Source organism: Zalophus californianus, chromosome 2, assembly GCF_009762305.2.
Source record: "Zalophus californianus isolate mZalCal1 chromosome 2, mZalCal1.pri.v2, whole genome shotgun sequence".
Classification (NCBI taxonomy): Eukaryota; Metazoa; Chordata; class Mammalia; order Carnivora; family Otariidae; genus Zalophus; species Zalophus californianus.
Window position 1 is genome coordinate 200,232,365 of NC_045596.1, and position 16,251 is coordinate 200,248,615.

The following is a 16,251-nucleotide window of genomic DNA, read 5'->3' on the forward strand; positions in this document are numbered from 1 at the left end:
TTCATCTCAAAGCATAGGATGCCATAACTCAAGGCACAGGATACCACAAACGTTTTCACTGTTCACGGCAGGGAAGACATTTTTGAAAATAAAGTACAAATCCCTCCATGGCCTTTGTTGGTACTGGCCAGGTGTTCGAGCAGAACAGTCTAGGACTGTAATTAAGGTAAACTTGTCTTCCATTTCTTTGTCTTGATCCATTCACTCATCCAGACAGCATCTTTGCATTTTGAGCTTCTAGACCTACAGATCCATTTAAGAAGCTCTCATTGCTTTTAAATCTCTTTTTCTTCATTCATTTTTTTAATTGCCACACAGATCTAGGCTAAAACCTGAATTTTCGAGAAAATGGTATTTTGGAGCTTTTGTATTTCTAGATGTTTGAGCTCATAGTATGTAAGTTTCTGCTTCAGTGCTTTCCATTAAAACATCTCATGCGCTGAAGGTGAGTCGGACTTTACTGTGAAGGTGAAGGAGTTTTTATGGCAGCTATGGTATGAGAGCCAGATACTTCATGAGTTTTCCTCTCGCTGACAGTCACCCACCTTCCCACTGGGCTCCCAAGGAGGCTACATCCAAATAAGACAATAGCACAAAGGGATCCAAGCAATTTTTAAAAATAGTTATGTGAAATTGGTAACAAACTGTAGAGTCCTGGTACAAGTTTCTGTTGGAGTGCTGGGCTTAAGCTCTAGATGAAGTGAAGTCTCCTAATTTCACTTCCCTCTAAACACTTGCATTAGATTCACCCTATTTCAGTGTAGAGGAAGTCTTGCAACAAAGAGAAAGCCCCCATTGGTCCCCTTGTCCTCCCTCTCCCCAGAAAGCAGTCTTTTGTCTGTGATGTGGCTGGGCGTGGGGTGCAAAATGCACTTTCTCACTGAGTTTCCTATGGAAGAGCCCCTTGCTGGTCTCCTGACAATGTGGGTGGTCTGGTCAGCTTGAAAACTAACAAGTTTACCTTTTGTTATTATTGTTGTTGTTGTTGTTGTTGTTGTATCAGATGTATGAGACAGGGGCCAGGGTGAAGGGTGAGCGGGGTTAGGGGACATCATTGAATGTGTGTACCCAACCGCACAGAACCCTGGTTTCTGCGCGCGTCTCACCTCTTGGCACTGAACATCAGGACAGTGGCAAGAACCACCCTCCGCTCTCCCAGGGAGGCATGAGCTTCACATTCTGCCATGAGTGTTGAGGATGGGGGCAGCTGCAGAAAGATGCAGCTATTAACGTCTGCCACGTGTCCATGCGGCTGTAGCGATTTAGAAAAAGATTAACCAGCTTTAATCAAACTGTTTTCTCCACCTGTAGGACAGGAAAACAATAGCACAACTGAAACAATGATTAAAAAATGAGTGCCCGTGAATGTGGGTCCAATTTGTCCTCATGCAGGGGTACAGCATAAGCGTGCGTTGATGGCTTAGGTACATCAGAGCGCTCTAGATCTGTTCCCCAAAGCCCTTCTAGTCAACTTAATATAACATTTATGAATCTCATGCTGTATTCCAAATGCTGTGCTATGTACGCACTGTCAGTACAGAGATCGGGAAAGTAATTCATACCTTTAAGGAGATACAGTGAAGAGGACCCAGGGGAGTGAGCTAACTAGGGAGGGAGAATGTCACCCACAGACACTGAGACAGCATCATCCATTTGACACATAACATCTTCTTGCTGGGTGAAAGATGGAATGAACTCAAATTGTGGGCTTTTCATGGTCAAACCTTTTTTTGTGATCTATATTCCATTTTCCTCTAACTTATACCAAATAAGAGAAGTAGAAATTAAATGCTGTCATTTATTAATGGTTTTCGGGGTTTTAGATTCTGTCCTTTAGAGGCCTACAGCACAGCATAATGCTGGGATGTATGGTCACCTCCTCAGTCTTCATTTTGCCTTTTCTTACCTTTCTCCCTTTTCTCAAAAATATGAAGGTACTTAATTTTTAGCAGACTTTATTTTTCAGAACACAGAAAAGAAATGTTATAAGTTCGTAGAAAATTTGAGCAAAAGAAACAGATTCCTCATGTAACCCCTCCCCACACAGACGCACGGCCTCCCCCACTATCAGCATCCCCACCAGATGGTGCATTTGCAACAATTGGTGAACCCGCAAAGACACATCATCTTCTTCCAGAGCCCACGGTGAACATCAGGGTCACTCTTGGTGTCGTTCATTCTATGGGTTTGGACCAATACATAATGACATGTATCCACCCTGAGAGTATCATACAAAATAGCTTGACTACCCTAAAAATCCCCACTGCTCCACCTGTTCATCCCTCCCTCCCCAACTAACCCCTGGCCACTACTGATCTTTTTATTGTCTCCTTAGTTTTGCCTGATCCAGACTGTCATATAGTTGAAATTATACTGGATGTAGCCTTTTCAGACTGGCTTCTTTCTCTTAGCAATATGCATTGAAGGTTCCAACATATCTTTTCAAGACTGGATATCTCATTTCTTTCTTGTGCTAAATGATATTCCATTGTCTGGATGGGCCACAGTTTATTTATCCATCACCTACTGAAGGACATCTTGGTTGCTTCAAGTTTTGGTAATATAGAGGTTTTTGTGTGGACATGAGTTTTCAGCTCCTTTGGGTAAATACCAAGGGGCATGATTACTGGACTGTATGATAAGAGCATGTTTAATTTTTTGAGAAATCACCAACTGTCTTCCAAAGTGGCCGCACCATTTTGTACTCCCGCCAGCAATGGGTGAGGGTCCCCGTTGCTCCACATCCTTGTCAGCTCTTGGTGTTGTCAGTATCCTGGATTTTGGCCATTCTCACAGGTGTGTAGTGGCTCTCCTGTTTGTTTTAATCTGCATTTGCCTGATGACATATGATGTGAGGCATCTGCTCTGCTCACCTACCAGCTGTGTATCTTCCTTGGGGAGGTGTCTGATAAGGTCTGTGGTCCAGTTTGTATTTGGGTTGCTTGTTTTCTTACTGTTGAGTTTTAAGTATTCTTTGTATATTTTGGATTAATAGTCCTTTATTCATCACCTCCTTTGCTAATATCTTCTCCTACTCCGTGGCTTGTCTCTCATTCTCTTGGCACTGCCTTTTATAGTGTAGAACTGTTAAGTGTGTGCTCCAAAATGAAATGAAAGCTGCTATGCCCAGTGCATCTGGTGAAGGGGGGAGATGGCTGGCAGATGCAGTCCTACGGGTGTTAGTAGACTGGAAATCACTAGAACATCTCCAGGGTGCCTCTGCTCACCACTTCTTGTTCTCTGTTGTTTTGTTTTCTTCATTTATGAGCTAAGAGATAGGATCTAGGGAACAGAATTTACATGTTTATTATAAAACCAGGAAAAGCATGATTTCTAAGAGGACAGGCTCATAAAGGTGGTGAAGCCTTAAGGAAAAAATGGCATAAAACTCAAAAGTTGAAGGTAACAAAAATAGCTACTTTTTTAAACAAAATTGCCAGGCATTCATAATGCATATTGCAGTACAGCCTGATTCTTATCTTGTGTGGTTCCTCGAATGATTCCACAGAAGTTTTAGGATGTCATGTCTTATGCAAGCATGCTGTTGTGCTTGATTTCTTCTCCCAAATTCTTGATCATATCTTGATCACATTTGAGAAATGTCTGATTTGGGTAGGTCAATGAATTGTGGAATTTGGGGTTATCCTACAACATTTAGTTAGTTCATGATGTGAAAGAGAAACTCCACCCAGAACTTTGGAATGGAACTCCAAATAAATCTGTGCTGAAGTGAGGCCAGATTACATAGAGATTTCTACAAAGTCTGTCTCCACTCTGGGGCCACCTCATTGTTCTCAGCCCTTAACAGGAAGAAACTCTACCTGAGCCTGTAGCATCTGTGATCAATCAGCAGGCTCACACCCAGGATGCTAGCTATAATGCTTTATACTCAACTGCTAACACTATCTTTGCAAAGAGGACTATGAAAGTAAAAGAAGGTATGTTTTTTGTTAGTAGTTATAGTTCTCTTAAAGAAATGTATAATAAATGATATGGTTGCAGATTTCATGATAAGGAATGAAAACAAATGTCTCATATCTCTTTTAAGAATCAGATTATGTACACCATCCTGGAGGCCCATGTTTCTATATAGAAGCTTTCTTTGAACCTTCATTTCCTAAGTTCCAAAATATGTAAATAAGCTCAAAGGTTCAGTCAGTTCAGTGAGAATGCCAAGCCTGACAAAGTTTTAAGAAAATTGACTTGATATTTCCTTTCTTAATGTAATAATTTTTGTAAGGCATACAAACCTTAAACAGTTTTCCCTTTCTTATGTGTAGTTCTGTAGGATTGTGTGTTTAAATTCAGAGATGTAAAATATATGTCCCCATGTGATTATACACATGAAGATAAACAAAATTAAGAAAATGTGGGGTTAGTGAAGTTTCAGTTATGGTTAGAGAGGAATAAAAAAGGAAACAATTAAAAAAAACTTACTGAAGAAGCACTATGCATATGATTGCATTTGTAGGTCTATGAAAAAGCATATGCATTATCATAGTATCATACCATATCATATCATATCATATCATATCATATCATATTATCTCATATTATCCAAAATTTAAAATGGTAAAATTTTCAAATTAAGGGAAACATAAGAACCAATTCCATGTTTGTGGCTTTATTTAGCACAAGTCTTCGTTGGGTCTACAGATAAACAGCAGTCAGGACTCACTGTTGAATATGGGGTCCCTGGAAATGAAGAGCAGGCTCTCTCCAAGAGCAGAAAGAGCACTGGGGCTGGCAGCTTCCAGAAGCTGCCCTTAAATCCCTACTTGAAGAGTATTTCCAGGAGCAGAAGGGGATTGATTTCTACCCTTTAGGTTTTTCAGTGTGTGACACAGGATTGCTCTGTGCAGACACGGTGCATGGGGCTGATCTAGCCAACTCACTCATCATGTAGAACTCAATTTAGGGTCTATGGTCAATGATCCGCTTCACATCAGTTTCCTTACATGAACACTTGAGGAAAGACACCCTCCTCACATGTTTCTGGAGGTCTAGATAAGACAGTGTTTGTGAAATTCTCCACAAAGTTCCTGGCACCCGTTAGGTCCTCAGTCCTCTCGCCATGTCCACATGCCTCTGAAATTTCTATTTGCTCAGGAAAGTCAGGCAATCAATTATAGTCCATGATAATTAATCAGAGTGTTTATCTTTTATCAAACCTGAATGTCTGAATTGCAGCTAAAACTTACTTTATCAAGTATTGATAAAAATGAAAATGTAACTCTCAAGTATTTGAAAAACAGTCCAAAATGGCTGTTGCTTTTTTTGCTTTTTTCCCCTCTGTGACCAGTAATTCCATTTTTAAAATGTTGATTCATCCAGTTGATAAACAAGTCCAAAAATGTTTATTCTGTGCAATACACTGAATATTGCATAGTTGTTTTATCCTTGTCTTCTAAACTTTGTGTAATTCTTTCTGTTGAAAGCACATGAACAGACATTTCTCCAAAGAAGACATACACATGGCTAACAGACACATGAAAAAATGTTCATCATCATTAGCCATCAGGGAAATTCAAATCAAAACCACATTGAGATACCACATTACACCAGTTAGAATGGCAAAAATTGACAGGGCAAGAAACAACAAGTGTTGGAGAGGTTGTGGAGAAAGGGGAACCCTCTTACACTGTTGGTGGGAATGCAAGGTGGTACAGCCACTTTGGAAAACAGTGTGGAGTTGCCTCAGAAAATTAAAAATACAGCTACCCTATGACCCAGCAATTGCACTCGTGGGTATTTACCCCAAAGACATAGATGTAGTGAAAAGAAGGGCCAGATGCTCCCCAATGTTCATAGCAGCAATGTCCACAATAGCCAAACTGTAGAAAGAGCCGAGATGTCCTTCAACAGATGAATGGATTAAGAAGATGTGGTCCATATATACAATGGAATATTACTCAGCCATCAGAAAGGATGAATACCCAACTTCTACATCAACATGGATGGGACTGGAGGAGATGATGCTCAGTGAAATAAGTCAAGCAGAGAAAGTCAATTATCATATGGTTTCACTTATTTGTGGAACATAAGGTATAGCCTGGAGGACATTAGGAGAAGGAAGGGAAAAATGAGGGGGGGAATCGGAGGGAGAGATGAACCATGAGAGACTATAGACTCTGAAAAACAAACTGAGGGTTCTAGAGGGGAGCGGGTGGGGGATGGGTTAGCCTGGTGACGGGTATTAAGGAGGGCACGTCCTGCAGGGAGCACTGGGTGTTATATGAAAACAATGAATCGTGGATCACGACATCAAAAACTAATGATATACTATATGGTGACTAACATAACATAATAAAACTAAAAAAATAAAACATTTCATTGTTTTAAAAGATTATTTATTTGAAAGACAGAGAGTGGGGCGAAGGGCAGAGGGAGAGAGAGAATCGCAGGCAGACTCCCCACTGAAGGCGGGGCCTGACTCAGGGCTCCATCCCACGATCCTGAGATCATGACCTGAGCTGAAATGGAGACTAGGACGCTCAACCAACTGAGCCACCCTGGCGCCCCTATTGAAAGCATCTTAAAAACATACTATGCAGAACTCTAATCAATTATGAGGGCTTTAAAAAATGTAGTGAACTAATTCTTACTCCTCTTTTCCTACCACCACCAAAATTAAATTGGCTATTCATAGGTTAGGAAGCATCATTTTCTTATTTTCCTGCTCACGGTTGGGGTTTTATGAGTTGTAAAAGAAAATGGAAGAAGCAGGAGTAAAGACCAAAAAGAAATAAAAACACAGATTTTCTGCAGAATTATGTTGAAATTAAAAAAAATATATATCTTCCATGAAATGAAGCTGTTAGCTAAGAAGTCAGGACTACTGATTTCTACTTTTTTCAAAAACCAAACATTGGGAGGAGATGGATGTTTGTGGCCTTGTTGGCAGTGACAGTCTCACAGATGTACACTTATCCCCAAATCATACAGTTGAATATGTCAGATATGTGCAGCTTCTTACATGTCAGCCATCCTTCCATAAAGTGGTTAAAGATAAGAACGCTAGACTTGTAGGAATTAGTGTTGACATCAAATATTGAAAAGCACTTTGGATTCCGTTTTGGATTTCTGATTTCCAACCAGATTCTGGATTACAAGTTAAATCACATGGTTCTGTAATCATCATCTCAGAGACCTGCCGAGGAGAAACTTACAAACTTTTTATTGATGATGAATTAATACACTTTAATAAGTGGGTAAAGGATGTAAAAAGTATGCAAGGAAATGTATTGTGTTGAATGTAAGAATTCATTATGAAAATTGTTTCTGAGAACTGGAGATGGAACTCAGAATTGAACTTTAGTCAGTTCAGAAGCAATTGAAATCTTCAGATTGTCCCAGTCAAATAATAAGATGGAATCAAATCCACAACAAACCTATGAAAGTACTGTAGGAGTTTCACTGTTCAGATGACCCAAGGTCCACGCTATTAGTGACTGTGGCAATCTCTCCTGAGTATTCTGTTACTGCTTTTTACTTTATATTTCTGTAACCTAGAAGAAAGTAGTCATCTAATTTCTATTTTTGAACAGCTAGAGCAAGTACCTGGGGCTGAAATCTGTCATGCCCCCTTGTCATCAGAGAGTTTTTCCAGGGAAACTTGATTATTGCTTTGGGTCACACACAGAATCAAGGACCTGGGGCAGATGCTGATTCCAGTACCTGATGAGGGTACAGAGCAGGAAAACTAGAGGCAGTTAATGACATCGGTGTCTAATGAGATGTTGCACAGACAGATGACCAAGCCGGATGGGGGAACGGGGCTCAGAGTCTGAGTGCTTGGCGGCGCCCCACGGTGTACAGCATGCCAAGGGAAACTGAATCATTCATAGAGACTGAGGGTAAAGTAAATCAGATCCAATAATTAGCAAATCATGTTTCAAAAACTGGCGTTCTAATGTTTCATTAGTCAGGTTATCCACACACTCAATAATCAGACTAGGGCTTTATTGGATAAACTGTGTCTGACTGCAGCTGTGTAAGAATAATTTGATAGGACAGGCCTGAAAAAAATGCACGAACAGATGTAAGCCAATATTAGGTAAAAAGGAGAGTTAGTACTCAGAAAAGTTTAAAAGGGAATATATTTTTAAAAGTGTAAGTCATAGGATGTGCAATGTTTTTATCTCTCTATGTTAGCTCAAGTATTTTTTAAAGATTTTATTTGCTTATTTGAGAGAGAGAGATAGAAAGCACAAGTGGGGAGGAGAGGGAGAAGCCGGCTCCCCACGAGCAGGGAGCCCCATGAAGGGCTTGATCCCAGGACCTTGGGATCATGACCTGAGCCAAAGGAAGATGCTTAACCGACTGAGACACCCAGGTGCCCCTAGCTTGAGTGTTTTTAAGATAACTTCCCCAAGAGTAAGGCGTGTACGTAGAGAAGAGGTTCAGTACATAGCCTATAAAATATTATTGGAAGCTAAGACTTACAGCAGGTACACTCAAAAAAAGAAAAAAAAGTGGAGGGGGATCCCTTTGGGATTCATGTCACCAAGAAATATTCATTTTTATAAGTATGCTGTCCTGGACAGGTGCAGGAGGGTAATCCTTACCTAGTTCCAGAGTAACTGTCTGTGTGACCTCAGGCATGTTACTGATCATTACAGTAATGTCCTCCCTTCCCCTCCGACACACCCAAAGCTCCCCATGGAACACATTCTGTGCACTCTCTGGAACTTCTCCAGGCTTGGCCAAGTATCTATGATATCCATATTTCTCATTCTTTCTAGCTGATGGAATTCAGCTTTGCACCCAGTGTTTCTACCTGGACCTCAAGTGCAAGTGCTGGCTCGCAGTGTGTGGGGTGGTGGGATGTTGAGGCAGGTGAAAAGCTCCATAAAGAGATGCCGGTGTCTCTCCCATGCATTACACTCTGCTGGGCACCACTTGGCAAAGTAGACTGTCAGGTTTTCTCAGCAGGTCTAACTTGGTCTGACTTGTCTTCATTAACCTCATTGGTGATTTCACTCGTGACCAGAAAGGTGAAGAAACTTGGTCCTTAAGCCCTGCTGGTAGCTCAGGAATGCCAATCATGCGAGCCTCAGCCCACCAGATCCTGGGACGGGGATCCCGCACAAAACGGGAGGAAGGAAGCAGATGGACGAGCTGTTTGTGGGGGTTGAGTGGGCGCCCATGAACTCCTCTGGAAGGCAGCCTACTTCCCATGAGGCAGAGCGCACCTGCACACAACCACGACAGGGACTGTTTCAGAACACCCTCCCTCCGTTGTGGGTGAATAAATCAAATTATCCCTGCCCCCGGCAGAGAGATACAGCTGAATCTCCTAGTGGAGCATCCAAAATAAACTAGAAGGGATAGAAGAGTGGATGGGTCTGACCCCAACTGCACAGGACTGATTTGACAGGATAGGATTGGAAAAAAAAAATAGGGGCAGATTTAGGAGATGTGTAGACACAACTCTTCCAACATAAGGAACAGTTCAGTTTTCCCCACTGGCGCTCAGGGATTCTTTATGATTGTCAAGCATCGTCACTGCTCACTAATTTAAGGGTGCTGGAGATGCCTGGGACCCAGACCTCCAGTGTTCCTTCCAGGAGGCTCTATGCGACCTAAGATACCAGAGTGTGGCCACTGGTTTTGAGGGCATCCATGTCTGTGACGCACCTGTCCTCTACCACGGGCAAGAGCAGCTACCAAGGAGAAGCCCAGCCTGGGGTTTCAGAGCCGTCAGGCAGGAAACCAAGTATTCTCAACCCTGCAGGGAGAGGGATGCAGCAGGATCTCATCCTTCTTGAAGCAATAACTACCTCTCTGCAGCAGACTCCCTCTTCTTCACATTGTCATCTCCGGCTGGGTTCTTCTTTCGAGCTCTGAACCCATGATGCCCCTTGCTTCGTACAGCTCCACCTTCTCATCCACCACACGATCTGCCTCTACTAAGGAGAGCTGGGACACACCATGAAAGTACAAACAGAGAAATGCAGGAGCTCAGCAGGGGCAGGCAGAGTCCTGTGCAGCACTGGGAAGTGTTTGGCGTCCCGGCAGAAGCGTCTGAGAGCCGGCCAGTGCCGTCCGTCTGTGTACGTTGCCTACACCCTCACTGCCAGAGACTCTGATACTGTGCTCCTGATGGTCCCGAGAATAGCAGAAGCACAAACATGAGCACACAGTGTCTTCAGCATGCAGGCCAAGGAAACACTTTGCTGCTCATGGAGGTATAAGACCAGGGACCTATTTCTATCTCCTGGGCTGCACGCATGACTCCAAATGCCAGAATGCACCTATGCAGTTGTTTTTCACGTTATAAAAATAATTAATCTTTCAAGTATATTAGACGTTCTCCAGGTGGGTAATTCCCACTACTTCATTGGGTTTGGTGATAGTTTTATTGTGGATGTAATGCATTACGGAGCCTTACAATGATCTGTCTGTGCTCCATAAACATTCTGTTTTGGCTCAGAAGAACTTGAGTCTTTCTTCTATAAGCTCAGGGTTGTTCTAAAAAGCATAGAATACTATTTTGTGGCACTGAAAGGGGTCTCTGTAGTCCTCTCTTCTGCCCTACACCTTCGTCCTCACTGCAGAGAGGACATCAAATGCACAGATAAAGGGTTTGCCCCCAGCCGCTGGGACCCGTGACTTGCAGTGACTGCCTGAGAATTAGTTGTAGGGCCCCTTTCTGAGCCAGGAATATCTGGAGAGAGTGCAGTTTTCACAGCAGCTGTCTCATTCACTGGTGTGGGGGTCAAAGCATGAGACAATCAGGGGTGCTTTCTTTTCCTCTGCACCTGCGGAAGCACATTGCTAATTCCCTCCCAGAAGCCAACGAGCATTCAGGCTAATAGAGTGCCATTCAGATTAACCAGAGCCTGTCCTGCGTGTGCCCCAGTGGACTGTTCTCTGCTGAGCTGTTTCTAAAGGAGGAAGAGGCTTCAATCAGAGGCTGGCTTGATTTACATTTCTATTAAGTGTTGATAGAAGAATTTTCATTTTTATTTGCATTCCAGATGCAGAAGAAACGGGACTTTAGGCACACATATTGAAGCATTAATTAATGCATGTAGGTGGCCATGGGGGTAATTAATGACTGTGCCACAGACAGCCCTAAAATACTACATCCGAGTAAAAATATTTAAACAAAACTAACTTGAGCGGGTTCTATTTTAACACTTTCTTTTTTTTAATATTTTATTTATTTATTTGACAGAGAGAGACAGTGAGAGAGGGAACACAAGCAGGGGGAGTGGGAGAGGGAGAAGCAGGTTCCCTGCTGAGCAGGGAGCCCAATGCGGGGCTCGATCCCGGGACCCTGGGATCGTGACCTGAGCCGAAGGCAGTCACTTAACAACTGAGCCACCCAGGCGCCCCTATTTTAACATTTTCATAACATAAAAACTTAACCAGGAAAACTATTTTCAGATTTCACATTGAAGTCTCTTCTTAGGAAATAAATAAAGGAAATTAGCCTCACATCATTAAAATTGCCAGAGTAGCACATCCATCGCTTGACAGTTTTGGAAGCATAATGGCCCAAAGCAGGAAGTGAAGGACAGTGTGATGATGAGCCGCCGCTGTGATGTCATCTTACAAACTTCCTAATGTGATGAGGAGTGGGCCCCCTCTCTGCAGCTCTCTTCTGCTTCTAAGTGTATCTAAATGATGTCTACCTTTTTTTTTTTTTTTTTTTTTACCCCTAGTGGTGAACTGCTCAGATCCAGGCTTTGTGGAAAATGCCATTCGTCACGGGCAACAGAATTTCCCCGAGAGTTTTGAATATGGAATGAGTGTCATGTATCATTGCAAGAAGGGATTTTACCTGTTGGGATCTTCTGCCTTAACCTGCATGGCTAATGGCCTATGGGATCGTTCTTTACCCAAGTGTTTGGGTAAGTGAGGGTTATTTTGGATTCTTGTGCCTCAGAGCCCATAAGACCACCAAGAGAACAATAACAACAACATTTTAAGTCTTTATAAATTGTATAAGTTATATGATACCTTTATTGACTGGCCAGAAAGCACAAACTACAACTCAAACTAGTTTAAGGGTCAAAAAGGAGAGGGGACACTGGTGTGTTCTCATACCTGGCTTCAGAGAGAAATGGACCCAAGTGTATTGGACAGCACTTGGACCCATTCTGTGCTTGTCTCTACTTATTACTGCTTGTCTTCTACTTGAACCCAGCAGACACGCTTATCCTACATGGCTCAAACATGGTGGCTAGTGACCTCAACACCCTGTACCTCTTAGCTTCACTTTGTCTGGATCCAGATTCAAAAATATTGGCAAAGGGCTCTGGTAGGGAGTATCTATCTGTTGACCTACCCTCTATGGCCAGAAGGACCAAGTAACCTGATGGACCTAATATAGGTCTCATGAGCAGTTCTGGCACCAAGAATTAATACAATAGAAAAGGTAGTATCTTGATAGTCTCTTCCTCCTGACCCATATGATTAAATAAGAGGGAGGCAGATTGCCCTAAAAGAATGGGGGTAATATTCTGGGCAGACAAATTACAGATCATCACTATGGCCTCCCTCAAAACATGATCAGTATTTTAGACCATGGAGACTAAGAAGAATACACTTTTCCCCAAGTAGGTATTGTCTTAACTTCTTTTAACTTGAAAAAGCATATTGTCCTTTAGCTAAAGACTTCATCTTATTACAACAGTCTGACAGTTTAGGAAAAGGGGTGACTCTCTTGGTCTTTTAAAAATCATTCAGAAACAAAACAGTCCTTAAAATCCAAATGTTATCTTCTTTGTATTCATTTTGTGTGCATAAAGAATGTGGGAAATGACAATTGCATCTTAAATTGAATTTACAGGGAAAAAAAGTGATAATCTATCTTATCTCTTAGAATTGCAGCGTTTTTGGTACATTTTCAGAATAAATTAGTCCTGGACAATTTTTTCCCCCTGTGATTCACTGTCCCTCATAACCCCTCCCAATCTACATGGAACCTTGTCTCAAATTATAACAATATAATTAATTTCTATGGAGAAAGAGTGACTTCTTTCAAAAGAAATGCACAGCCTCATATGATCAAAAATGCATCTGTAAAAGTATTAGAATCTTCATCAAATTTTACCTGCTTTCTGATTTTCTCGGCCTTCACACGTGGGAATTTTTCAGAGAAATTAGTTTTTCTTTCTTTGTCTCCCCAAACATTTCTTTTGCGTCTTCCTGGGCTGATGTGAGACTTCCATTAGTTTTTGTAATGATGCCAGTGTGCTCCAAATCTCCAGGAACTAGATTGTAAGTGACTCTCATTCTCCTGGGTGGCTGGTTCCCACCACTTGTTGTCAATAACAGTTGGAATTACCATGCATCTGGGAATACAGGTTCTCAGAGGAGCTGTTTGCTTGTATATACTTTAGAGTGGTGGCCAAGAGCAGTTTTGCTGTTATGGTTTCACTGATTTTTTTTTTCTCTCTCTTAATTTCACCTGGAACTGTCATTTACCAAATGCTTCCTGACTTGGCTATAATTAGCTTCCCTTTTAGGACTCTGTCTAGGTAAAATCTCATTCACCAATGAACGGATGTCAATGTTAAGACCAGATCAATATCAGGGTTAATGTGACTCACGGGGATGCTCAATGCCTTTTCACCTTCTAAACCTACCTCTTCGGTTGAGATCACTTTTGGGTTAACAGTGATCAAATGCAAGTAGTCTAGCTGTTAAATCAGCAGCCTTTGAATAATTTGTTGGTAGCCTGAGTTCAATCAGCTGTTTGCATGTACAGCAACATTTGTCCATTGTTAACCCTAATTTGGGTCTTTATAGAAAAGGAGAGAGAAATCTTCACTGTTCCTACATTAATCTGGATTCCAGAGTTTTCCTCTTTGAAAGATAATTTATGATTAGATTATAGCCCTGATTTGGCATGATTTTTAAAGAAATGAATGAGAATACTGAGATTATTTTATAGAGTAACTTGAGGAAAAATTTAATCATTAATTTATTATTATTACTTAAACATTTTAAACTGCTTCCTGTTCAAAGAAAAATTGTTAGAAGTGTCACGGTAGCTCCATGACCTGGAAGAGTAAGTACATAAGACAGAGTTCTGAGCCATGCAAGTATATAATTATCATATTAGCTGAAGACATAATGGAAATAGTTTTCATGAATCTATGTAATTTCTAACTTTTTGTATCATACTGTTTTCTTGGATTACAGTTAAGGACAAATGGAAAAAATGTAGGTAGAGTAACTTTCTCTTTGAAAGCCTAGCTGTAAATTTCTCTCTTAAGCAAAACTACCTCAAGATAAAACAAAGCGAATCAAAAACAAACGTCAGCAACAGACCCCCTTCTTGTCTTTAGTAATACCTGAATATTGAAGGTGGGGGAGTGTCACTTGGAAAATGATATTGGTTATCTACAGGGGACTGCAGGAATTTGACAGTATGTTTAGCTGCTTTTCATTAATAGGTGATGTTTGTATGGGTGTCTGTGTGGAAGACCTACCAAGGTAAAGCAGCTCAACAGAACTGATATACTCATTTACTTTAATTTTTCCTTCAGCCATATCATGTGGCCACCCAGGGGTTCCTGCCAATGCTATCCTAACTGGAGAACTGTTTACATATGGTGCCATAGTTCACTACGCGTGCAAAGGGAGCCGGGATCTTGTAGGCAACAGCACTCGAGTTTGTCAAGAGGACAGTCACTGGAGTGGAACGCTACCCCACTGTACAGGTGTGGAATGATACCATTAGATAGTGACTTGAAAGGTTGTGTAACTGTGCAGTTATTTGAAGTTATTATTCCATGTCTGGCCAAATACACCAGTGTTCTATGCAGTCATCTTCATCCACATCAATAACTTTGAGGGCCAGTCACTTCACACTTCCTCCTATGGGAGTCCTTGGAGTTCTTCGTCACCCTGGCCAAGAGACCTGCCTCCCTTCACTCAGTTTGTCCCTGTCCATTCTTGATTCCTTGCCCATGCTTCCTCTCAATTCTTCCACATCTTTCCCGTCTCAGGAATTGATCAATACATTGTCGCCCTTTGAAAAAAATTCTTAATTTTTTCATGAATAGTTCTTAAATAAATAAAACTCAGTGAATCAACAACTCTGGACATAACTGAGAAGAATCAAACCTCTCATTTGATTGTTCATTACCCAATACACTTTAATCCTGTTTTGCTTTTATTATCCATACTGACGCAGGGACAAACCCTGCGTTCATTATTCCTAGAATTTTATTTCTTCCAGAGAGTATAATTTTTTTGTCATCCACATATTTTGATAAGCTAGTTTGTGTTTAGTTATACAGGAACAATTTCTTCATGATTTTTACTTTTGCACTATGATAAAGTCTTTCTCACAAGACTTCCAGAATGCACAATGACTATAACACATTTAAATAACTTTTCATTCCGGGGTGTCTGGGTGGCTCAGTCGGTTGAGTGGCTGACTCTTGGTTCCCACTCAGGTCTCACAGGTCATGGGAACAGACCCCACCAAGAGCCCCTCATTGGGCTCTGTCCCAAGCAGGGAGTCTGCTTGAAGATTCTCTTCCTCTGCCCCTCCAGGCCACCCCTTCCCCGCTTGTACACTCGCGAGTTCTCTCTCTCTCACATATAAATAAATAAATAAATAAATAAATAAATAGCTTTTCATTCTCTTTAAACATAACAACTCTGTTATAAACTTGTCTAACAACATTATGTTTCACCATATTTGTTTCTGTTCAATAGGAAATGACCCTGGATTTTGTGGTGATCCTGGGACCCCAGCACATGGGTCACGGCTTGGAGATGAACTCAAGGCCAAGAGCCTTCTCCGCTTCTCCTGTGAAATGGGGTACCAGCTGAGGGGCTCTCCTGAGCGGACATGTTTGCTCAATGGCTCGTGGTCAGGATTGCAGCCTGTGTGTGAAGGTGAGTACATTCAAGTCATAAAGTCAACCTTTACAGTTGGAACTATGTATTTCACTCTAAAATGACTGGTACCATTCCACAGAAATCCTAGAGCCTGAACCTTTGTATCATTAAACTGCTTCCCCCCCAAATGTATAAGAAATCATCAAAACTCATGACTGGGTACATGGAGATACCCTGACTATTCAAATGATTATCTAACAGAGCCTTACCTTTTGAACGTTTATAACCTAGAAGGGGTTTCTAATCTAATAATAATCTCTATGTGATTTGGTGGTGTTTTGTGGTTGCTGGTAGTGAATAACTGGGAAAAAGGAACAGTGAGTAGATGCAGTGTAAATGCTGATGGGAATTTTTGCAGGCTGGGATAGGCTTCACTCC

At 41.5% G+C, this 16,251-nt stretch overlaps 1 protein-coding gene across 2 annotated transcripts in view; it reads left to right on the forward strand.

Moving 5' to 3' along the window:
* Positions 1 to 16,251, forward strand: part of CSMD1 (CUB and Sushi multiple domains 1) — a 2,028,797-nt gene that overhangs the window by 1,972,453 nt on the left and 40,093 nt on the right. For both annotated transcript variants that reach the window (XM_027598604.2, XM_027598603.2), the window contains 3 exons: positions 11,673 to 11,861; positions 14,508 to 14,681; positions 15,688 to 15,870. In XM_027598604.2, the coding sequence (XP_027454405.2) occupies positions 11,673 to 11,861; positions 14,508 to 14,681; positions 15,688 to 15,870 (546 nt within the window). The remainder of the gene's footprint in view (positions 1 to 11,672; positions 11,862 to 14,507; positions 14,682 to 15,687; positions 15,871 to 16,251) is intronic.